We start from the raw sequence: 24,083 nt of genomic DNA, 5'->3' as shown, positions 1-24,083 counted from the left end.
GAGTGTGTGTCCCAGCTGACAGTCAGCTGATGGCCTTTGACAGTTGCGAAAAGTTTTGTTTCTGCAGGCTACTAATATGTTAATTAGCTCTCGGAGTGTGCGACCCTATTGGCTCTTCGTCCGAGTCAATTTCCTTTTACCAGCCTGACGTCAGGGCGGCTACAATGCTCTTAAACTCATCTGCTGTGTGATCCCTCTAAAAAATCGCCCCACCAGTCAGCGCCTTGTAACGTGCGAGGCTGCGTGCACTCCCCTCACTTTCCTCGGCTCTCCTTCCTCTCCGCTTGCGCAATGTATTAGCGAAGAAACCGTAAAGTGTTAAATGTTTGAAATACAAAACCGCCGAATTTCACATGCTGAAAAAGGACTCCGCTACTCGTGCGCGCGGCACTGGTGTGTCTGTGCAATAGACTCTGCAAAGACAAACTCCTCTCACACGCCTGCAAGTCCGCGGCTGCAAAAAAAGGACGCTGTAAAGCCTCATTTTTCACTTTCAAGACAAACGCTTAAAAAATCAAACTGGCTCACGCTCTTCCCAACCAGCCCAGTTTGACAGCTGCTCTTCACCCCACTTGGAGGACTGTCAGCAGCAAGAGGATGGCATCAGAGCTGGCAATGAGCAACTCCGACCTGCCCACCAGTCCCCTGGCCATGGAATATGTTAATGACTTCGATCTGATGAAGTTTGAAGTGAAAAAGGAGCCGGTGGAGCCCGATCGCAACATCAGCCAGTGCAGTCGCCTTATCGCCGGGGGATCCTTGTCTTCCACCCCGATGAGCACGCCGTGCAGCTCGGTGCCCCCTTCCCCAAGCTTCTCGGCGCCCAGTCCGGGCTCGGGGAGCGAGCAGAAGACACACATAGAGGATTTCTACTGGATGTCCGGTTATCAACAGCAGTTGAATCCAGAGGCGCTGGGCTTCAGCCCCGAAGACGCAGTCGAGGCGCTGATCAACAGCAGTCACCAGCTACAGTCTTTCGATGGCTACGCCAGGGGACAGCAGTTTGCTGGAGCAGCCGGAGCAGCAGGCACCATGGCCGGGGAAGAGATGGGCTCCGCCGCGGCGGTGGTGTCGGCAGTCATCGCTGCGGCAGCCGCGCAGAACGGAGGGCAGCACCACCACCACCACCATCACCACCACAGCAGCAGCCACCACCAGGCGCCCGGCGTCCAGTCCAACGGCACTTCTGGGACAATTCACCAACACATGCGCTTGGATGACCGGTTTTCGGACGAGCAGCTGGTCACCATGTCAGTGCGGGAGCTCAACCGGCAGCTACGGGGGGTCAGCAAGGAAGAAGTGATCAGATTGAAACAGAAGAGGAGGACCCTAAAGAACAGAGGCTACGCGCAATCCTGCCGGTTCAAGCGGGTCCAGCAGCGGCACGTCCTGGAGGGGGAGAAGACGCAACTCATCCAGCAGGTCGATCACCTAAAGCAGGAGATCTCCAGGCTGGTCCGAGAGAGGGACGCGTACAAAGAAAAGTATGAGAAGCTCATCAGCAACGGCTTCAGAGAAAATGGATCCAGCAGTGACAACAACCCTTCATCCCCGGAGTTTTTCATGTGAGTCTCGACATTATCGTGAAAAAAAAAAAAAAAAAATCAGATGGGTAACTCACCCCGCTTACAAAAGTTTTCATTATGAAACTTTTCTTTTTTTCATTTGGCACAAATGCCTACTAGACCAAGAACTAATTTGTCATTTTTTTTATTTTATACATTTTTCTGAAAACGTCTGCGACTGTTTTTTAGATTTGGAGAGCTTTTGTCATCCGTTTTTTTTTTCTTAAATTTTGGAGAGGCATATTCAGAAAACTTTCATCTACCTTTTTTTTTTTTTGCTATCATACTCAGTATCCTATGCATAGCCTGTCTGTCAAGATTTTTATTTTTCATCGTTGTTCATTAGATTTGCAGTGTTTTGCGTAAAATATGATTTCTGGAAAGTTGATCCAACTTTCACAGCTGCAGTAGCCCATACGAGGTGTGCACGCAGGCACTGAGTATGCTGCTCTCAAGCTCACCCACTTGCCCCTTTTTACATCATTTTTACTTTGAATTCAGTGTACAGATTCCTGTCCAAACTGCATCCATCGACAAAATGTTTTTGGTCTTTTTTTTTCTTTTTTCCCCCTTTTTTGTGTCTGCCAAACTTGGAGGATTGCGACGCCACCTCATCTCATGCTTGTTTCTTTTTTTGTGTTGAGCAAGAAAAAAAGACTATATTCATTACAAACTATTCATTGTTTTTAAAAAGAGATGTCTTATTGAACTTCCCTGCATGCTGGACATGTATGGTTTTTTTTTCTTTACTGTGCTTGAAGATGTCCTTCTTGTCGGATGACTGACTCCAGCATGGCATTCATACTTCATTTATGGCCTTCCTCACTTTTTTGGGACAGCAGCAAAAAAGTGACAGGACTTCCCCACCTACCCTCCCCACCACCACCACCACCACCACCACCACCCCCACCCCCACCCTTCTCCTCTTGTAATCTATACAAGTTCATTTCAGCTGTGTTGAAGTGCACCACCATCGGCTGTCATTAGACTGCAGTGAATGCGCTTATGCATTCCTGATGGAAGTTGATCGGCGGGGATCCTGCATGGTGCGAGGGGGGGAACAGAAAAAAGACTCCACTATTAAAGGAAACCACCGATCCCACTCTCTTTCTCCCCCTGGAAGTTTTTAGTCTGTTGCTTCAAGCCTATATTGTTATTTAAAGATATTCCTCTCTGTATTTTGACAACCTTTGAGTCATTTTTTTTAGAAAGCGTAATTTAAGTACAAAGTTTTATAAGTTGCAAAAGATACCGTGCCACAGGTTGAGGCACAGAGATGACTAGGATAATTAATAAGGAGATTGCTGCACAAAAGTATTTTGTAGAGACGTTGGCTCGGCTCCAGTTTATACAATGAGCAGTATTGTGCAGTGCATAAACAGCGCTTCTGCAGCATGTGCTTCAAACACAAGTGTGAGAGCTCCACTGGTCTCCAGCACACATTTCAATATTGTATTTCAAAAAAAAGTATTGTTGGAGAAGTCAAAGTAAAAATTGCCATGCTTCTTTTTTTTTCTTTTTTTTCTTTTTTTGTGGAAATGTGTCTTCACCGATTATTTTGGACCGGAATGCACTAAAAAAAAATCTCGCCTGTCATCATGTGGATGTTAAAGAAAAATAAAGTTAGTATCTCCACATCATAAGAAGAAAAGTTTGACATCCTGTTGCGACTTAATCGTAACATTTTCACACTTTATTATCAGTTCAGGAGAGACTGTTGTTTTGTCTTAAACGAACTCAATATTTGCAAAGCAATAATATTAATTATAATCAATAATGTCTGGACATTGTTTAGATTGGTCAGGGATTGACACCCTGCATGTACAAAAACGAGGGAGTACCATTCGCCAATAAATCTTGAGAATATGTTAATTAATCTTTCATCTTATATATAGTATATATATATATTTTGCTGTGCAAAATTATTTCACTCACTAACCATATGTGATGTTCATATGTGCTCGTTTTTTTTTCATTTCATACAATTAAATGATATGCAATAAATGTATGTAATTGTCTTCAATAAGTTTCTCACTTTTCTTTTGACGTGTCCTGAGAATTTTGACTTTTGGTGACTGAAGCAGAGTGAAACTAGAATCAAAGCGTGATGGAGATTTGCTGCACTACATATTAACACTGGTTACATTTGCTGCTGTCGCCCTTTTGAATATGTTTTGCTCTAACGCCAATTTAATAACGGATCACCCTGAACGCATCACAAGCATCTTTTTGAACAGCAGTGATTCATAAATGTAGATAGCAGGATAAAACATGAAGAGCAACTTAGGTCGAGACACTTTTTCCATTTTGACCCGAGTGCTGCATTGAACGAGTCTGGGGTTACACAGAAGTTGATGCAACCACAGATTAAGATAAGCTGTAGCCCATATTTGGCTTTAGCTCTTTGCTACTGTCTGATTCAGGTTGTAGATATTTTCTTAAAAATCCCCAAATTACCTGTGCATGAAAAAAAAACTTTTACACACCATAATGATCCTAAAACATTGACTGAAATCTAATTTATTGCCATTTTTGTTTCCAACTCCATCTCCATTCTAAACCACCTTTACAATCAAATCATTATGAATAAAATAGAATCTTATTTAAATTATTTTGGTCAATAAATTAGGGAAACATCTTTATATTTTATCACGGGAGCAGCCCAGTGTGGTTTTGTAGAATATAATTACATTGTCAATTTTACTGTAGAATATCGCTTGTGATGAGTGCATGTGTGTGTCCCTCTCTTCCTCTTCCTCTCTCTTTGTGTGCATATGCATTAACCTAAATAGGTGTGAATGTGTGTATGAGTGTGTGTGTGTTCCTTGAAGGACAGTATGTAAGGATGACATCTCTGTGAATTTCTTGTGGCTCTGCATGTTCTATATTTGCACCGTCCATTTGTCCTTTTTTACATTGCCTGCTTCCTGATGTGTGTGCGCGTGTGTGTGTGTGGTGTGTGATGTTTTTCGGACACTGTGTGCTCACTGTCATTAGCCTGTCATCGTTTGGCTTTCCCAATTTCACCCCGCTTTATCCTGTTTGTCAGTGGGCCTGCTGCAGACATGCTGTCGCAGAGAGAGGGGGGACGGAGGTGGGGGTGCAGCGAGGGCACAGTCATGTCAGGCATGTGAGGGGGCGCTGGAGAAGGTGCCAATGTAAGTCAGCGGCTGCAGTGCATGGGCAGAGAGAGGCTGAGTGCCACTGCACCCAGCGGTGCATTTCAGTGGGTGTTTAGACGTCTCATTTTGTCTTCTTTCGACATAACTTTTACACTGTGCTGCTGCACGGAGCGAAAAGGCCACTTTTCTGAAACACAAGAGGAAGAAAGTTCTTTTCTAAGTTCTGGGACGAGGAATAGCCTTGTAGGCATCTTGTTTCACTGTTCCAGAACAATTTGTTTGTTGAAACAGGAAGACCCATGTGCCAAATCCCCCTTTGAAGAAACACTAAGGTTTCTCAGGACAGTCTCAGTCTGGATTTGTCAGCTTTTTGCAACTTGGCCACACTTTGAATCTGCTCAGCTAGGAGCAAGAAGATATACACAAAGGACACCTTTCATAACAATTAAGCACACTGTCAGTGTGTTAACAAAGCACTGACTGATCAACTGTTATTCTACACTATGAACAGTAGTGTTTGCAGTTATACATTTTATACTCATTAAATTAACAAAAAAAAAAAAAAAAGGCATCTTCTGCACCATCTGCCAGGGATGATGTGCAGCACAGCTCGTCAACAAAAAAAAAAGGGAAAGAGCCAGTTTAAACCCAACACTTGTATCCCACTCTGTTGTGTGTGATTTCCTCTGAGGTGCGTGCTGCTGCTGTGGTGGCTGATTTGCCCAGAGTGAGGGGAGAGACTGAGACAATAGTCGGGCTTGGGCTGAATTAAATGATTTTGCTGATGATTAATAGTGGTGTGGGCCACTGGCTCTTGCGATGTAGAGATGATAAATCGTGAGTGCAGCTCTGTGCAGCTGTGCCAGTGTTGGGTCTTAGCATGCACACACCACGCAATTTACAGCCAAGCCGTTCTCCTTCTTCCTCAATTTATCTAATTACATCTATTTGATCTAAGCAGTCGCGCTGCTATATTTTGATATTTCAGATTAACCGCAAAAATGTATTGAGTGACTTCAGGGAGGGTAATTATTTGCACTTCCCCCCTTTTAAAGAACATGTCTCTGTACTTGCCATTTCAAAGAGATTTTTTTGTCTTTATTTTGGAGTTAGGCTTCTCTTCTCTGAAGGCTGTGCATTTGTGTGGTGGGTTTTTTGATGTGTTTAGAGTGGCATGTCAAAAATGAAAATTTGGTTTCTGTGTAAGGCTGCCCTGTTAGACTCTTTAGCTTGTTTATTTTGATTGTTTCCTTATTGGGATAGACCAGTTAGACCTCTAATGTCCACGCACTAGCAATGAAAACACACTCGCCAGCACAAACACACATGCACAAGCAAACAATAAATGGCCCTGCATAGATTTGCCCCAGCTTTTTGTCTCACAGCATGACGCTCCTTGTGTTTCTCTGGCATTTATATGATTTGAATACTTCAGTCTCCGAGCGAAATGACATTTGCGTGAAGACAGATCTGATTTGCAAAAGATGTTTCCTGTTATATTGTGGCACCAGTGCGCAATGGTTATGTAAGTGATAAATCTATCGATTTTCCAATGATGCACTCATATGGAACGTTGGCACTATGCAGGGCTGACAGCATGAGATGCAGCACAGTGTTCACTCAAGTAGCAGTACGCCAGTTGACAGACCCAAAAATAAGAGCTGGTTGGGGGTCTGGATTCTTCCAGGCTTTAGATGGTGCCAGAGGAAGGGCCTGGAGAGGATCTGTTGTGTTGCTGTTTGTGTGTGTGTGATTCTGCATCTCTTAACTCACGGCGGCGTGTGCGCGAGGTCGATTAGTGCCTGTGTGGATAATATGTGTGCGAGTGTGTGTAAGTGTGCGAGTAGGTGTCCGTGGGTGTGCGTGTGTCTTGTCGTCTTTTGGAGAAGAGGATGAGCAGAGGTCAAAAGTTACAGTGCACAAGGCTGCTCTCAAAGTCATTAGAGTAATCCCTGCCCTGGGGAGCTCAAGCTCATTTCCTCTGCCCAGAGCCCACTGAATAAGATGTACATGCACATCCGACATGGTACAGTACACAGTAAATTCAAGACTACTCACTGCTATTTTTTTTTTTTTTTACCCATTTCCTGTATTTCATCAGTGTCATAGAGAGTTACACTCGTAGCATACTTTTATTTTTTATTATTACACAAGTATGTTTCTGAGGATTAGAACAACCTCTAATGAGTTTAACACAAAAATAACTTTTAGTAGAAGCGCCCCTTGTTTTTTTTTTGGTGTGTGTGTGTGTGTGTAAAAATATTATCATTAGGTAATGTGTTCAAATAACTCAGCTCCCAGTTGATGACTCATACATGATAGCTTTAAATCCACAAAAGGCGTTTATGTACTTCAATGCGTTCAGCCCAAGTGTTACCTAAAAATATGTAGAACACTTGGCTGCAGCCAGGCAGGTTTAGTTTCACGCTGCCAGACAGTTCCCCCCTTTTTCATTTCAAGTAGCCGAACAGAAAAAGGCACCGAGTCACTGCTGAGTGGAAATAGGGATGATAAAAGTAAGTCAGCCTGTGTAGTGGTTTAACTAATCATAGCAGTGTAATTGGCACCGTCCGGTAGTGTTGGTGGCGGCTATGACAGCAGCTCAGTTTATTCTCACACCCACATCGTTCGGGGATTGCATTGTGAGTGTTGCAGAGACACGACGAAACAACGAGTGGTGCTTAAGTAAAAGTCATTGTTCCTGCTATTAATATGCACTGAGTCAGGATGGGAGTGCTAAACTGGGACTCTTAAGTGTCAGTCTGAAGTTTACACTTTAATCAAAGATAAAAGAACTTATAACATCTAAAAATACCAACAATTACAGTTTTGATTTTTCAAGAAAATATTTTTTTATTAATCTCTCTCGTAGTGCAATTAATCCAAAATTGGAAAAATGTAAAATTTGGATCTGCTTTTTATATTTTCCACTTGCTTATTTTCCTACTTAAAAAAAAAAAAAAGAAGTTGGCAAAGTAAAAACTGATTTCATGTTTATACATCTGAAAGGGTTTAAATTCAGATCCTGTTTTTTGTCACACTGTTACAGTCAGGGCAGTGTGCACTTCTGATGAAAAGTTTACTTTTGCACGACGTTTGCCTCAATTTTATTTTATTTCTATCCCTTTAATAGTTGCAAGAGTTGAAGCCCTTGAAACACACCGGTCCTTTTGTTAAGGAAGGGTATAAGTTTCATTTTAAGACTAAGGGGGACACAAATGAAATGGGTTGTTTGGGGATCCTCACCCAGGAAATGCTAAGTGTCAAACACTTTCCTGCCTTTGGGTGAATTCTTATGCACCAATTTTTGCCGTTTCTGCATCAATTTATGTTGAAAATGTCTTAAATTTCATCAAAATCACAGCCCTTTGCTACTTTTATATTTTTATTGGAGGTGGATGTTCTGAATGTGTGCAATCTACACCTGTGGTTAAACATGTTCGAAGCCGATTACAGGGCCACATTGTCTCTTTTTTAATTCATCATCATGTAACTGAATGTGTTTCATAAAGTCAGGATTTTCCAAGATTATTTTTCACTATGATGAATCACAACCTTTCTGATTATTTATGCGTTCATAACAGAGCAATGCAGACAGAGCACAGTAACAGCAGTCAGGTGTCTCAGCACAACCAGGTGGCAGCCACATCTGCAAATGTGACCAGACTCACAGCAGATACAGAAACCAAAAAAAAGTACAGTACAGACACACTCACTCCTTCAGTATTAAACCGACATCGGGGATCAATTAAGCAGCTTATTTTATCAGAGCACACTTTACTCTTTCTATACATTTCTTTCTCTTTCTTTGTGGCAGAAAGTCTCGGCGTGCTTCAAATAGACATTAAGCGGATGCGTGCGGTGTCATTAGAGAGTTGTCCTTGAAAGACTGGCTGCAGGTTATGTTGGTAATGAGGTGGTCGGGACTTGCTGGGGTAATTTTATATGTCTGTAAATGGACCCAAACCAAGAGGCTGTGACTTAAATAAATGCAACACCATCTCTCAGCAGTCCCATTGCACAGAAGGTGACAGAGTAAAAAAAAAAAAAAAAATGTAGGAGGGGTTGTAGTCTTTCAAAGTAGCAGACGGTTTCCAGATTTCAAAATAAAAACTTCAGGTATATGTCTGGCATTTGAAGTTACATTTTGTTTTTATTAAGATGTGCTTTTAATGAAGCAGAGTGATGCACATGAGAAACAAAACCAATGAGGGTTCAGTCATTTACAGAGAAGAACAATGATCAATATTCAGCAATTTGTTTCTGCATGGAAAGTATTCTTGATCCAGCTCTCGAGTATTTGTTACTGCAAGGTCGTTTATGCCTTTTTCCAGTGAGTTCTTGCAGTTTCGTCTCTGTTAACATAGTTTTTAAGAATCTGACATGACACACTAATGAAAGTTTAAACTTTGTGATGTAGATGACTTTTTTAATGCTGTGGCACTATCATCATAAAGCTGCATCCATCGCTTCAGGTTCTATATTCTCCGTAGAGCTGAGTTATGTGGCATTTATTTGAAAATCCAATGATTTAAAATTTCCTTCACTGCAGTGTACTGTATGGGCAAAGTATTTCCACAACTGTCATTTTCCACAGCGTTTTAAAGGGACCCTGCTTGGCAGCCGTGCACAGAGCTAAGAGCTAAGCTAATGTTTTCACTTGTGTAACAACATTTATAGGGAATATGAATAAGTGTGTTTGGACCTGCCTGCAGCAACATGCTTACTTGTGTGTGCTTTAAGGGGGGGGTGCTTATGAGAGTGTAGGGAAGGCACACAACATAGTTTTTTTGTGTCTGCATGATAAATTCCCTGCCTTTTGGAACAATTAATTATGTAATTTAATGAGATGAGCAGGAGTAAAGGCCTCGGCGTGGAACTCTTTTGCCTTTTCTGTGTGACGGCACACTGTATGCTTAGATATTTTAGTTTTGTCTCTTGTGGTTACAGTGTTTTGATGCATGGGTTCTGCCTGTAGAATCTATTTGCATGCAAATTTTTACATTTCCCTCCGCATCAAACGCTTACTATGATACATGTACTGTGTTTCGCCAGACAGACGAGGTGAGAGTGAATCTCGCTCGGAACGGATCTACTTGTTTCTTTGTGATTGTTTTGCATGCGCCTGTGTGCGTGTGTGTGTCTGACGGGGTGGCAGAGAGTGACACACGCAGTGGGAGAAACAGAGGAGGTGGAGACGGAGACGACACGTGGCTTTGCCTTTGATATTCATTTATCTATTCTTATGTGTGTTTGTCCAATCTTATCTGCTCCTTTAGGTCATCGAGAAAATTCCTCCATCTGTGATTTCAAGCCCCCAATCCTCCGTGCCCTTGGCTCTCTGAGGTAAAACACCTTTTACTTCATCTCTCTCAGCTTTTGTTTTTCTCCTGCCTGTAATTTCAACTTCAAAACAGTGAGTGAAGTCAGACTTGTAAAACAGCTGTACAAATAATAGCAAACGTAATTATAATGTACAGAATTACTGGTCATGTTGTTTCCTATTATGCGCCTACACAATGAAATCCATATTAATTATTCATTAATATTAGACTCTGGTATTAAATAGAGAGGAGACAGTCACCACGTATAATACTGAGTGTTTTATACCACACAGTACATGTGTCTGTACGGCCTCCATAATGGATCCATAATGCACCATAGATTGTCAGGCCCTATTCATATGCTAAAGAGCACACACCTTCTTTATGTTGCCAATATCTGTCTCTAAAACATCTCTCCCTATCACACGTGTGCCATAAGTTTGCCGAGTACTGCACGCATTTTCCCACCTAATTTAAATCCACACACACACACAGAGCACAGATATGACGTTTGCAGTCGTCCTGGATCAACAGCACAACCAGCACATTATAGCCACTCATTCAGATGTAAATCACATGTTCGGATTTTGGTGTGGAAAAAGGCAGAGAGGAAAAACAGAGAGTGTCGGACAGCAGGAGAGAGGCAGAGTGAAGAATAAGCTTCTACTCCTGAAATCAATTCACAGAGACAGAGGGGAAACTGGGCAAATGTATATTGCAAAGCCAATTGTTCCTGTAATGGCTTCGCTGATTGTTCCATAGCAAACACCATGATGTGCTTGGTCATGACACATACGGATGAGGTTTGAGCTTCATGACTGCGCACCTTGGTGAGGTGGAATGCATGTATGTATGTATGTGTGTGAGTGTGTGTGTGTGTGTGTTCATGTGCTTGTATCTAGTGTTATTTACTTGATTGTGTCTAAGTGGGCCGTGGGATCAGTAGCTGGCCTTTCTCCAGCTCCACTTAACTTCAGGAGGGGAAGCAGGACAAAAGCCATCAGGGAAGACAAGGACAAATCATCTTTAGATGAAGTGTTTTAAGTGCTCTGATTCTCCTCCCACGTCATCACTGTGAATTAGGTGCCCTCTGCTCACTGCTAAGGGGTGTAGAATATAAACAATGCCAAGGGAACGGATGTTAAACGAATGAAAGTGGAAAACCATGAGGGTGTCTATCTTAGTCAGCCTCGTAAATCTCGGTTCCCTTGCCACGCCGCTGCGCTATACTGATGTTGCGCTCTGACAACCTGCCAGCCGAGCTTAGAGGGGCTGCATGCGGTGTGGTCTGGTCGATCCCGCTCTTAGCGGTTTCAACCGAGGCAGACGTTGCAGGCAGAGCCATGTCTTTGTTTTATGCAAATCCATGCATATGAGGAGGAAGGGGGGAGGGTGATGAGCAGTCTGGCCACGTAGCTCCAGGAGGACAGGCTGAGTGATGGAGACGGAGAGCCAGGTCTCCGTGTCCTTGCCTGGGGAAAGAGTGTCCTGACTCCGGCCTGGACTGCCTAGACACCACCAGGACACTGTGTCACTGCACCTCCACCCAACACACGCAGGAGAGAAAGAATTTTCCAGGCACAAATGTATTTACACTGTGAGATGTTGGGATGGCAAGAAGATAAAGAGAGGTTAACGTTGGTATGAGAGTGCCAGTGTGTCTCACCTGCGACTAGTGTGTGTGCTTGTGTGTGTGTGTGTGTGTGTGTGTGTGTGTGTTATGAAGGCAGGCGCACCTCAGGGGTTTGCCATGCAAAGAGACACTGGAGTTCAGAGCCCAGCAGGGAGTTGAAGGACCCAGAATATGCTGACAAAGATAAAACACCAGGTGTGTGTATATGCACAGTAAGTGTGTGAAAGAGGCTGTGAGAAAGAGAGCTGAGAGCAAATATAGATTGGGGAAGCAGGCTTGTGTGTGTTTGTGTGTGCATCTCAATGTGTGTGTGAGCACATAAGCATACTGTAACAGGTAGGCAAGGCCACCAACCATGTGGCAAGGGGTGTAGGTGAAACTTTCTAAAACAGTGTCGCCCACAGTCGTCACGACGATCCCTTTCCCATGTCTTTTGCCTCCTGACATCAGTGTAGTTCATCAGCGCAGTAAATTATGTCTTGCGAATGTTTTCAAAATAGTTCCGCTCCCCCTCTCTCTCGCTCAGCCCTTCTCCGAGCTGCGTGCTAACGGTGACGCTTGGTCGGAGGCTCTTCTATCACAGAGAGCTCTATTTCTGGGTGCCAGGATGTTGGTCTCAGTCATGGAGGGCAGATGAAATCGATCCAGATTGACCTGTCATGTGGAGGAGAAAATGAATGAGAAAGAGGAGGGGTGAAGAGGCCACGGAGAGAAGGGGGGAGGCAGCGCACAAGTACAAAAACAACCTCCTGCTCCATATGGGTCAAAAGTCGAGGGATGATTTATTCAAGACTGGGTGCTCTCCCTCCTCCCCACCCACCCCTCCAAACTCCTCTCTGCTCCACCTGCCTCTCGGAAAGGAGTGAGAAACTGGAGACTGCTCAGGAGGAGGTGACTATATTTAGCCTTGGTGACCAAAGACAGTGGGGTCTAACTTTAAAGTTAAAAATACTGATATCCATGTACAGTGAGATGGGCACAGTTTGCGTCACCACATGGCACCTAGCACAAGTTTCTCAGCTTGAAACGACTCAAAGAAGGATCGCCAAGCAGCTTGTAGCTTTCACTGGGAAGACTGTACTCAGTGGTCGCCACAATCACTGGAGATATCATTCGTATTACGCTTGATTAAATTCAAATGGCTCAGCATAAACATAAACAAGAAACTCATATTTTACTCCTGATTGTGAGAATGATACTTTCCGTGCAAAGAAAGAAAGGAAGAAAGAGAGAAAGAAAGCAAGACAGGGAGAGATTTATGGCTGCATTTGTATGTGAAGTGGTACTAGATTTAGCCCAGTGTGTTTGGGCAGAGCTCCACTTTGCTAATTATTTTCCCGTGGCAGAGTTCTCAGCATGGCGCTCCTCTCTCGCTCTGAGAAGAGAGGCTCAGCAGTAAGTGCTTAGTCAGCCCTGCTCTGGGTGTGAGATACTGTTGGGTCTCTGGTGGACTGTCGGGGGAGGCGGAGCAGCGTGGGACCGAGCCATCGCAAGGGCGAAGGCTTTGAGGAGAGGGCAGGCCCATCATCACCCATCAGTGAAAGAAAGGGGAGTAAAATACTACTGTTGGAGACAACCAACGCGAGCTCTGTATTGCATCTGCCTCAAGCCTCATCATCGTGTGGCATTATCGCTGGTAGTTTGCTGATTGTTTGGGGAGATTGCCACTTGCACAGTCCTGCAGTCATTGTGGACGTAGCCGTTATAAAAGTATCTAAAGCTGCAGGAGCCACTCATTAGCAATTAGCGAAGGCACATGCATATCAACACATCATCCTTAGTTTCTATACGGCCTTGATCTCCGTGCCAATCCCTCAGTCATTCAGTCCAGAAGAAACTGTCTGTGTTCTCTGTTTCTCTCCTCCCTCTCTATTTATACTCCAATGTCAAACTTGTCTTTCTTTCTATCTCTACCCTTCTTTTTTAGAGTGACACGCAGCTCCTCCTCTTCTGTCTGCCCTGCTATCCTCCAAATGACTCTCCTCCTCCTCCCAAACAAACTTAGCTTCTTTCTCATCGCCTCTGTGCCCAACGTCACTTTCCCTCTCCCCAACCCCCCCCCCCGCCTCACACTGCACCTGCTTCCCTCCCCGCTCTCTGCTCCCTCTCCAAACGTCACTTTTCCCCTCCTCTCCTCCTCCACTCCTATTCTCCCCCTCGTTAGCTTGATGAATGGCTTCACTGCGGGGAAAGTGCTGATTTTCATCCCTCTGTCTGATTTCTGCTGGCTGTTATTAATTTCAAACACTCAGAGAAAAGCAAGTGAGTCAATAAATAAGGAAATGAACACACTTCATCCTGCCATACAGCAGCTCTCACAGTCATTCACCCAGGCTGCGGGTCCTCTGTGGAGGCCTGGGCCTGCATTTATACTGATAGAGTTCAGCTCCACTCTTGAATCAAAACATGTTTCAGTATTTTATTTTTACAGCAAGAATAAAAGTCAGCCAGCACCGCTGCATCATATCAAATGTTTCTGGAGTATTTTCAGTCTCTTGCTTTGCTCAGACAAACAGGACCAGAGGGAGACAGAATGCTACAGAGTAAATAGCTCCAAAGAGACCTGCAGTGTCCTCGCTCATCTTTCATCTTTCACACCGGCGCACCATTTAAGAAACGTATACAGAGAGGTGACAATAGGAAGAGATATAGAGAAGACGCAGGGTTAAAGAGAGGCAATGAGAAGCAGCAGCCTAACAGAGTTATTGCAGCACATTAAACGATGCTGTCCACTCAGTGTGGCTGGGGCTCTATGTCTAAGTGCACATTACTTACATTCCAGGCTTAATGCATTGTGCTTGCCCGTTAACATCAAACACAAATAGCCTCCGAGACGATTCTCTCGCTTTCTCGCCGTCAGACGCTTGCACCAAAAGTTGCTGTTCTCTGTTTTATGTGTTTAATTAAAATGAGTTAGGGTGTCTAATCAAAACAGGATCACCATAATGCATGCACAGACACAGGAATTAAAGCCCGAGATATCATCGCGCTGTTTACAAAGTGTTAAGACAAACAGTCTGGTGGAGTATCCTATTAATACATGTCTCAGACACATACACATGTCCTCTGTTGTGTGGCCGGCGCTCTGCTGCGGCGAGGCTTATGTTTCGCTAGCTTGGCTCAGACAATTAAAACAATATTTGGTATCACATTAATAACCATACAGATTTTTATTAAGGTCAACACTTCTTTAATTTGCTGGTATGTCTGACACCTCACTTAGTTATTGATTTCAGCTTTGTGCTGAATCATGTGCAGCATGTTTCTGATTTGCATGTATGTATTTGTGTGTTAAAAAATGTCTGGATCTTTTCCTCATGCAGACAAGAAAGCATAACTTTATAGAGAAGTGTGCAGAGGTAGTGTGCTTAATTTTATTTTGTACTGCACTGCACTTTATCCCAAGCATTATTTGTGCCAAGTGTTTTGGTTTGACAACATTGGCAGGCAATGGATTCCCAGAGGGTCTGCTGCAGCCTCAACAGACTGAATACACAGCATGTGAGAATAAATATTGATAGGGAAGAGAAATACAAAGTTATAGTTATATAGAGTGGGCTTTTTTTTTTTTTTTTTTTTACTGTTCACTGTCACTGTGTCCAGTGACAAAGAAAAATTCAAATCTGACACAGTACAAAATGTACACTGCTGTAAATATCCCATTGAGTTTCTGTCATTCTGCATTTGATCTATAAATGAATAAAATGTTCTGAAAGAATGTCAAGGCACCCAAACTTTGGCTTTTTTGGAGTGGTAACAGAAATGTAAGAGGGTGATGTGAGGAAGCAGAGGAGAGGAGCCTGTATTAGTAGTAGCTGCAGGGGTAGTGGAGCCTGCATGTCTGCTTCATGGATCTTTGAGCGCAGACATAACTATTGTGTTTACAAGGCTGAGTTGCTCTTACTGTTAAATTATTGGGGTGGGGGCGAGTTAAAGGAGGAGGAACAGAGGGAGCGGGCGGAGGGGGGTAAATATTTGTCCCTCTCTCTCATAGTTCTGGCTAACCAGGCTGAGGAATGCTCTTTGCGTTTTATAATTACAGAGTTTGGGTAGTGTCACCCTCGGAGAGTACATGGCCTCAGAGACCTGGCAGAGGGAGGGCTCTCTGCAGACATAATGTAGTGAGTGGAGGCTGGAGGAGCGGCACACTCTCCGCATGTCACCACTGCACTTGAGGAGGCACGTTCCGTTAATGGCCACGTGTCGCGAGGTTACTCTCTTAAGTGTCCACACATGCACGGTGGGCCAGGCCGAGCTGTGAACTCGGCCGGTCACCTCACTGTCGTCTTTTTGTTGCCTTGGAAGGGTGTGTGACCCCTGGGAAAGAATGTTGTGGCAGAGACAAAAACAGAAAACAAGAGACCCACAGTCCCGGTTTGCTCGCTCCATCTCAGAACTAAGGAAACTGTCTTTTCTCTCTCACAGTCTCTCTATTGGACATATACAACATCTTCAGTGCTTTGCAATGCTCTTAGGGTTTTTTTTCCCCTCTCTCTCGCTGCGACCTGGCCATTAAAGGAGAGCGATGAGTTCACAGCTGATAGTCTCTGGTTGCAAGCAGCGGAGAGCAGTGTAGGATGACATTATCGGAAGCGGCTGCATATAGATACTAAAAAAAAAAGAAGATGAAAAAAAAGACAAACAGAAAGAGAATACTATGGCGCACTTCTCTCAGTATAAACTTCTGTCTGCTTGGATTACACTAATGACCCCTGACAAACCATAATAAGACACATGCATCTCTATGAAACCTAGCCATGACCAAAGGAATGGCTCCATGTTTACTTTCCAATTTGAGTAATTAGCAAAAAACACTGCTAGTTTCCTGTTGTGTCCTTAAACCAATAGGTCACAGCAGCAAATGCATTCTCAATATACAACCCAGTGTGCCACAACTACCATTACAGAGAGGGATGTGAAAGGAGGGTGATGGAGAGGGACAAAGCTTTCCCTCCATCCCTGCGGCTGAAGTGGAATAGTTGTGGTGACGGGTTGTGACAGCTGAGGGAGCGAGGGAGCAAGAGGGGAGTATCACTCCAAAATCCCCAGGAAACAGAGAGGAGGGAAGAGTAATTTAGGATGAACTGCCTGCCGTCGCCTCTCTCAGGCCGTCTGTTTCTGCTGTCTTTCTCGCACTTGGACGTACACACAGAATCGCACGCGAACAAGTCTCTTTTTCTCTGACACACACACTCACGCTTTGGGTACTAGATATTTATTTTATCAACTCTCTAGTCACTGCATTATTATAATGATTCAGCCAATAATGCTGTCTCCTCAGGCCGGATCTCTGGGTCAAAATTAGACATTCGTCAAACACATATGCCATACCAGAATTAGATGCACACAGGAAACTCTCATTTCCTTCTCCCCGTCTCTTGATAGTATCCCTAATAGACCTCTCTCCCAGTGGCACACTGCTGTTGCAACATTCACCTACTATTGCTTTAATGAGATGTCTGTGCCGTTGTGTGTATGTGTCGGTATGAGTGTGTGTGCGTGCGTCTGTGTGTGTGCCTGAGAAAGAAAGATGTTAGCGATCCTTGTGGCCCTGTTTATCTCCACCCTTGTGTTGGAGTAGAGGGAGGTCAGAGGCAGGGCTGCCTGTATCCATCTCCATTCCCACGGCTGCTGTCTCACAGGCACAGTGGTCACAGGAGGATGAAAAGACTATGGATTTTTTTTTCTCCTCCTCCCTACACTCACCAGAGCAGGAAGATTAGACAGAAGATGAGCACAGCCTGGCCCATTCAAAGCAGCTTTAAGCCCAACACTGGAGGCATCTGACCCGAGCTCTCTGGTTCATGGAGCACAAGTGCACACAAGACATGCGTGGAGACACACACACACACACACACACACACACACACAAATCAACTACGACAAGATTTCTCAGTTCACTTTTCTGGTTCAAAGCTTGGTCATATAGTGCCTGGGTGTTAAACATCGACCCTGTGACCTCTGTATATTAACACGCTCCGAGCACACACAGCGGTACACACACATAAAACACTGACAGAAATAAGCACTCACACACGCTCACCAGCAGCCCCCCGATATAGTATGACAGTTTCAAGTATATAAAAAGATATTTTTGGGGAGAACTTGATAGACAATGAGGTGAAGCGAGTCAGCAGGGGAGGGGAGGGGAGCCATATGGGGCAGGATCATGACAGACACAGGAATTGATGCAGGCAAAGAGAAACAGGGAGATGCAATTCAAAGCTTTGCCGCTCTCTCAAGCAATTAAAATAATTTTGGTATAATTTGAGAAAGGCCTGAGCTGTCTTATCAGTTTCTAGATAAGTCTCCTCCTCCTTCTCCTCCTCCTCTCCTTCAACCAGTATGCATAAAAGGTCCTCATGACTGAAAACTGACACAGTGTGCGCTGATAGCTGCTATCATACAGCCGCCTCCTCTTCAACAAGTTCCTTTCATTTGCTCCTACACAAACACTACAGATGCAAACGCTCACACACACACACAGACATAAACATGCACACACAGGTCGGCCGATGGACAGTGCAAAGATTCTGAAAGGGCATTGGCTCAGCTTTGTTATATTTCTTATATGTTCTCCCAGTGTATTTTGGGAAAGGCACCTGCTGTGTGTGTGTGCCTGTGCACGCATGTAGTTTTTACTGTATACACTCACAAAATATGTTTCGGTTTTTAGGCGTCTTTCGTTCTCTTTTTCTCACCTCACTCGAGAGACAGTCATTAAGAGATCGGCTTCTTAATTGAAACCAGGGATGGAAATTTTGATATAAAAAAACACTTAACAAAAGAGTGGAAGAGGAGAAGGAGCGCACACTCGAGAACATGTGGGCGAGCAGCGAAGCGAAACTAAACAGGGACCGAAACTTAATGTTATTGTGTCTCCAGTAATGGGGGTTACTTGCGAAACTAAAAATAGCAGCAGATAAAACATCACAGAGGTAGTGGACAAGCATGCAATTACAAACTGTTGAACTAATTTGGTCAGAGCGTCACGACAGACGAGGCATTTTGCAAAAATGTAAGCCTGTTAGATACGAGTGACTCTTGATCAGGTAAAGGGTGCGTTGGTTGGGAACAGTGGGGGTGGAACTTCTCAAAACAGAGCGGCCACAAGATTACGTCAAATCCGTGTCCGGACTGTTTCCCACAAGCCTACATTAAAACTGACTTGAGTCAGTCTTGTTTGTGACTGGGTGCCTCCCTTAATAAGGTAGATCTTTGGGAAGCCAGCAGCTAAGAATTCTAACATTAAAGAGACAGTTAAACTGTGTATCTACTATGACACTTGAGATACACAAATTTCTCACGAGATAATCGCTCAGTTCCTCATGTACAGTCTGTGGTGGAGTTGTTGAGGTCAAACTGTTGACACTTCTGTGTAGCTGATGAGATGCGACAGCTGACAGACTTTCTGCTGCTTAACATAAACAAGTGTGCTAGGAAATGGTCAGTGGTGGTTATGGATGACTGTGTCTGTGTTGGGTAATGACACAATGTGTCAGGTAGCCTGGTTTCCAGGACATAGCTGTTATAAAAGTATCCAAAGCTGCAGGATCCACTCATTAGCAAATAGCAAAGGTATTGATCTATCAACACATCAGCCTTAGTTTCTATACGGCCTTGATCTCTGTGCCAATCCCTGGCTGTGGCCACCAGATGTCCCCTGTCAGTGGTGAGAATTGGACCACGTGTCCCAATGAGATTACCTGTTGAAATAAAATTTAAATAAAGAAAAACATACTGCAAGACTTTGCCAACACATTAGTTCCACAAATTCATGGAACTAATGATTCATTTGCACCTTGCACCTCATTTGCACCTTTTAGTTCAACGGTACTCCTCAACAGATGGCTAGGGCTCGAGACTAACACCTTGTTTCCACTTATGTATGTGCGTGTGAAACTCCTGCCTTCTGTAATATTTCCATCCGGAAATTGCCTCAAGTACGTTAAAAAAATTGAACTTTTGCAGTGGATTTCGGAGAGACTATATGACAAGTGTGCTAGCTTAGTTAACAGGCTGCTAACTGGTTAACAGGCTATTTTCTTCATTTCAGTGAGTTTGTATGATTAGAAATAACTTGTTTATCTAGTCTGAACACACTGTGAATCTGAGTAATGGTATTCTGCTAAAATATGGTTATACATTATACACAGTCAGATCGTCATTCAGCTGTTGATACGTCTTTTAAATTAAATATTTCACAAAACATGCCACATACCTGGCAGGTCCTGTTTTTGTCCCATTAATGTTCCAAGTGCATATTCCAAACTACTGGATAGCCAAAAATGGACAAAATCTGCCTCTCCCCCACAACTACAGGTAGTTTCTATCAGGTTTCTATCCATCCATAAAAAATGCACTTCCTTGCGTTGAACACTAGAGGCAGCATCTGTGATTTTTTTATGTATATATGTAAAATTATCACTGAGCAAATAAACTGAATACAGCACTGACTACAATGGAGCACATCTTCTAATGTTAGTAGTCTATAGTTACTGTCACTGGGAGGTGGTGAATTTGCATAACCATAACCTGCATTACTCTGCCTCCGACTGGCTTACCCTGAAATTCTTACCCTAACCCTAACCAATCTCAGTCCTCTTGCTTTAACCTAACCAACCCAACCCAACCAATGAGGCAACAAGTACCAGCCTGTCAGAGGGAAATTAGGGCAGGTCATGTCTTTGCCATCACACACAAATTCACTGGGAGGAAAGCTAGGTAGCTGTTAGCAGTTAGCAGCCAGCAGGCAGTTGAGGACTGTGGTGTGTTTGGCTAACGGAGCTAATAGAGCTAACAACTAACAGAGTTAAATACAGCAGGAATAAGAGTGTATGTTCAGAGGAACAAGCAAGATGACATTAAAAAAAATGTGCTAAAGTACTTCAGCTGAGTCACTTTGAGTTTGGAATTAGAGACACTTTGGTGACAGATGAAAGTATCCAGGTACATTTACTCCAGTTCTGAGGTACTTGTACTTTTTTACAGAAACTGTATGTACTGATTAAAAAATGTTTTACATCTTAAAGCAGTTAACAAAGATTTTATTCCTAAAATCAATCATCAATCATGTCTTTCTTTTTATAGCGCTAGCAAGCAAAGATATTTTTATTTTGTTAATGTCTTTTCATTTCTTAAGTGTCAAAGTTAAGGAATACTGTGTTAAGTTGCATTTAAGTGCCTTTTCTGTAGGCTATTTTTTTTATAAGCTTACATTTGGGACACCAAAAATGTACTTTCGTCATGAAACGTAGGGGCCTGGTGGCCAGTGGAGCCAGTGCTTAAAAATATTGGCATCTATCCCTGATCTGCTACTGTTTTTTCAGATCCAAACTGCCACCATCAGCTCGTGTCACTATGAAAAAAATTGAAACAAGGATACAAATGAAGACACAAGATCATGTAGAGGTGTGACCACTGATTGGAAATATGATCACAGATTTGTGGAATAACCTACTCCTACGTGCTGAACCTGTTTACCTCTGTGCGCACATGGAAGGTTTTACTGGGCATGCTCAGAGCGAGATGGCAAGGTGGCAGTATGTCTGCGTCATTTGGGAGGTTTGGTGGTTGTCACGGACACACAGAGGGCGACGTTCCAGTGAACAGGAGGTGGGTGCAGTGACATAAGCAGGGCACAGCGCCCTTACCGTACACGAGACTCTCACAACACCTACATATGGAGGGGTCAAGGGCGTGTACACACTGACTCACACTCACACATTTTGATGTGATGCGAAAAACATCCCACAAAAGGACATCAACCATCTCTGCCTTTCATTTTAAGACTATTCCTCCTTCTTTGCCTGTCGTATTGTATGTTTTTCAAAGTAAATACATCTTTTTTTTTTGTACAGTCTGAGAGCATAAACAGTACAACGCAGAGTGCGTCTGGTTCCATACACTTGGCAGCATCCTGCGCACACACTGTGTGAGTGCTGTAAATAGCCAGAGTGTGTCGTGCATCTCTGCTGTGTTTGGACCTATTTTAGAGCTGACACAGGAAACAGGGCCATTCTGACAGCCACCCTGCCAGCCGGTACTGCACACAGCAGCCCCGGAACCTTCTGTCACACACACATATACATACACGTGCATGTGCGCGCACACACACAGGCACACTCAGACATGCAGGCATACACACAGAAAGACCAGATTTTTCCATGTTAACAACCTACCAGTGCTTCATCCACCTCATAGACTTCCACGAATCATTTAATTTCCTTTTTAAGTCAACCCTCCTTCTCTCATCCCTCCGCTCTGTTCCAGTTTTCCACCAACTCTGACTGGAAAGACCTTTAACAAAAGCCCCCCGCTGTGTCACTTGGCAGCCCCATGTCCCATGTCCCATGTCCCTTGTCGTGTCTTTAGTATTGTACATTTCAAACCTTGCAGAGCAGGGGTGACTTCACTTCTGAGCCAACTAGAGAGAATCTAGCTGCTTTGCTGTGTTACATATCCCCGCATAATAGGCAAAATGATAACTCTGGCAGAGGGGAGCTCAATTACCCAAGACACAGGTTTCTGCTTTCAGCTACATGAGACAGCTGGAGACCTGGCGCAGTGTACAGAGTTAATTTAAAGTTAATTCATGTTGGGGTTTTAAGCTATTCTGGTTTATTGTCTCTGTACTGTTCTGTGTTTGTTATTTGTCCACCAGAGTGATGTAATTTAATCCTACGTATTTGTCATTTATTCATTCGCTAAGTATTTTGAGGGGCTCCGTGAGTGTACGCCCAAATGAAGCTGCATCTCAGTGACGTGACAGTGCTAGCTCATTTAGAGACCGTTTGCATACAGACATAAACGCCTCTTCAAAGGCTGTGGCAGAGTCCCACTCACCAGCCTCTCATATTTGGGGTGGAAGATAAATTCTGCAGGCTGCTCCTGCCTTCCTATGTAATTATGTGCATGGTGATGTGCTTTTACAGCCTGCCTAACAGTCGGAAATTATCTCCTGGAAATGAAGTCCAATTAATTGTGGCACTTTGGAGGCGTACGTGTGTGCAGAAACACTGTAATGACACTTAACAGGAAATTGGCTCCTGTTGAAATATTTAATAAATAAGTTGCGGAGTGAGACAACCTCGTATGATACTGACAAATGTAGCTTGTTTCTTTCTGTTTCTTACACACACACACACACAGAGCTCCCTTACATTTTAACGAACTGTTCGGATATTAGAAGTTAGAGCAAAGTGAGCAGTGTCACAGCAGACAGTAGTTTAAGATGTATTGCATGTAACTGTAATGTCACAGGTTCGATTTCAGCTGTGGACATTTGCTGCATGTCACGCCTATCTTTATCTCCTGATATTTCCCGTCCCTACTTACTGTAAGCGACTGAGTAAAAGTAGAAACGTCAGAATATATGTATATATTCCTGTTATGAAAAAACAGGCAGATACAATTATTTAGAATTAAGCACAGCTGCACACAACTGATCTAACCTAAAATAGGAAAGTCTATAAAAGGAAACAGCAGTCTTTTAGGGTCAGTGACATACTGTGTCACGCCACAGTGGCTCTCTATTGTAGGACGCACTCTGATGAGTCAGCACTTTGGCAGAATAGCACCTTTTGTTTTTGTCCCTGGGAGTGTGGGTGTTCTGCCCAGATCTACTGTCCAGACATAACCCATTCATGAATTTGATTTTTCTTTGATTTGCTACGACATGATCTATCATTTTATATATTTTCTCAGTGCTGTTTTGAACACGTTGATTTTAAGAGATTTTAATCAGTGTACACCTACTGAGATTACTGCTCCCTTGATACATTATCTTAATAATCAAATTATTTAAAAGCAAACACTTTAAAATGCATGTTTTAACACACTCCTTGTGTAGGAAATATCAAATATAGACAGGTTTGGTGATTGCTGTAATATCTGCTGCGGTGCATTTGGCTTATTTGCTCAAGGGTTCCTCCGCATCTGTGAAAGGTTTAAACGTTAACTGGAAAGTGTCATTTTTCACAGAAAAATTATACCACCTGATCTCAAACTTAATTGTCTTACAATCCATGCTGCCTCTGCTTCCCCACAAAAAGTCATCGGAGTTATAAAGACATTTTTAAAATCTGGACGTGGTCGATTTTAATTGACTAATGTATCATGCATCACTTTTTAAGTAATATGCAAAGGCTGCTCCTGTAAAGCTGATGTATTACCAGAGCCAGAAGCCATCTTGATAATGCAGGGGTGTGTTTGAAGCAGGCTCTCTCAGATGTGTGTGTGTGTGTGTGTTTACATTCATTTCCACATGTATATTTATTTTTGCATGTTTATAACATTCACATCCACTTGTTCATTACTTTAGGTCATTACGCACTGCTTGGTTACACATAACAGCTCGTTGGTCACTTTGTGTGTGTGTGTGTGTGTGTGTGTGTGTGTGTGTGTGTGTGTGTGTGTGTTTGTGTGTGAGTGTGTGTCT

General features: G+C 43.4%; 1 protein-coding gene across 1 annotated transcript in view; it reads left to right on the top strand.

Moving 5' to 3' along the window:
* Positions 1-451: 451 nt before the first annotated feature.
* The window catches only part of mafa (MAF bZIP transcription factor a), an 80,682-nt gene continuing 57,050 nt past the window's right edge, over positions 452-24,083 (top strand). Inside the window, exons 1-2 of the mRNA XM_033621824.2 lie at positions 452-1,565; positions 9,967-10,033. Of these exons, the coding sequence (XP_033477715.1) occupies positions 598-1,565; positions 9,967-9,994 (996 nt within the window). The 5' untranslated portion in view covers positions 452-597 and the 3' untranslated portion in view covers positions 9,995-10,033. The remainder of the gene's footprint in view (positions 1,566-9,966; positions 10,034-24,083) is intronic.

The sequence above is a fragment of the Epinephelus lanceolatus genome, chromosome 2, assembly GCF_041903045.1.
Source record: "Epinephelus lanceolatus isolate andai-2023 chromosome 2, ASM4190304v1, whole genome shotgun sequence".
Taxonomy (NCBI): Eukaryota; Metazoa; Chordata; class Actinopteri; order Perciformes; family Serranidae; genus Epinephelus; species Epinephelus lanceolatus.
This window is presented reverse-complemented; position numbering and strand designations above follow the sequence as displayed.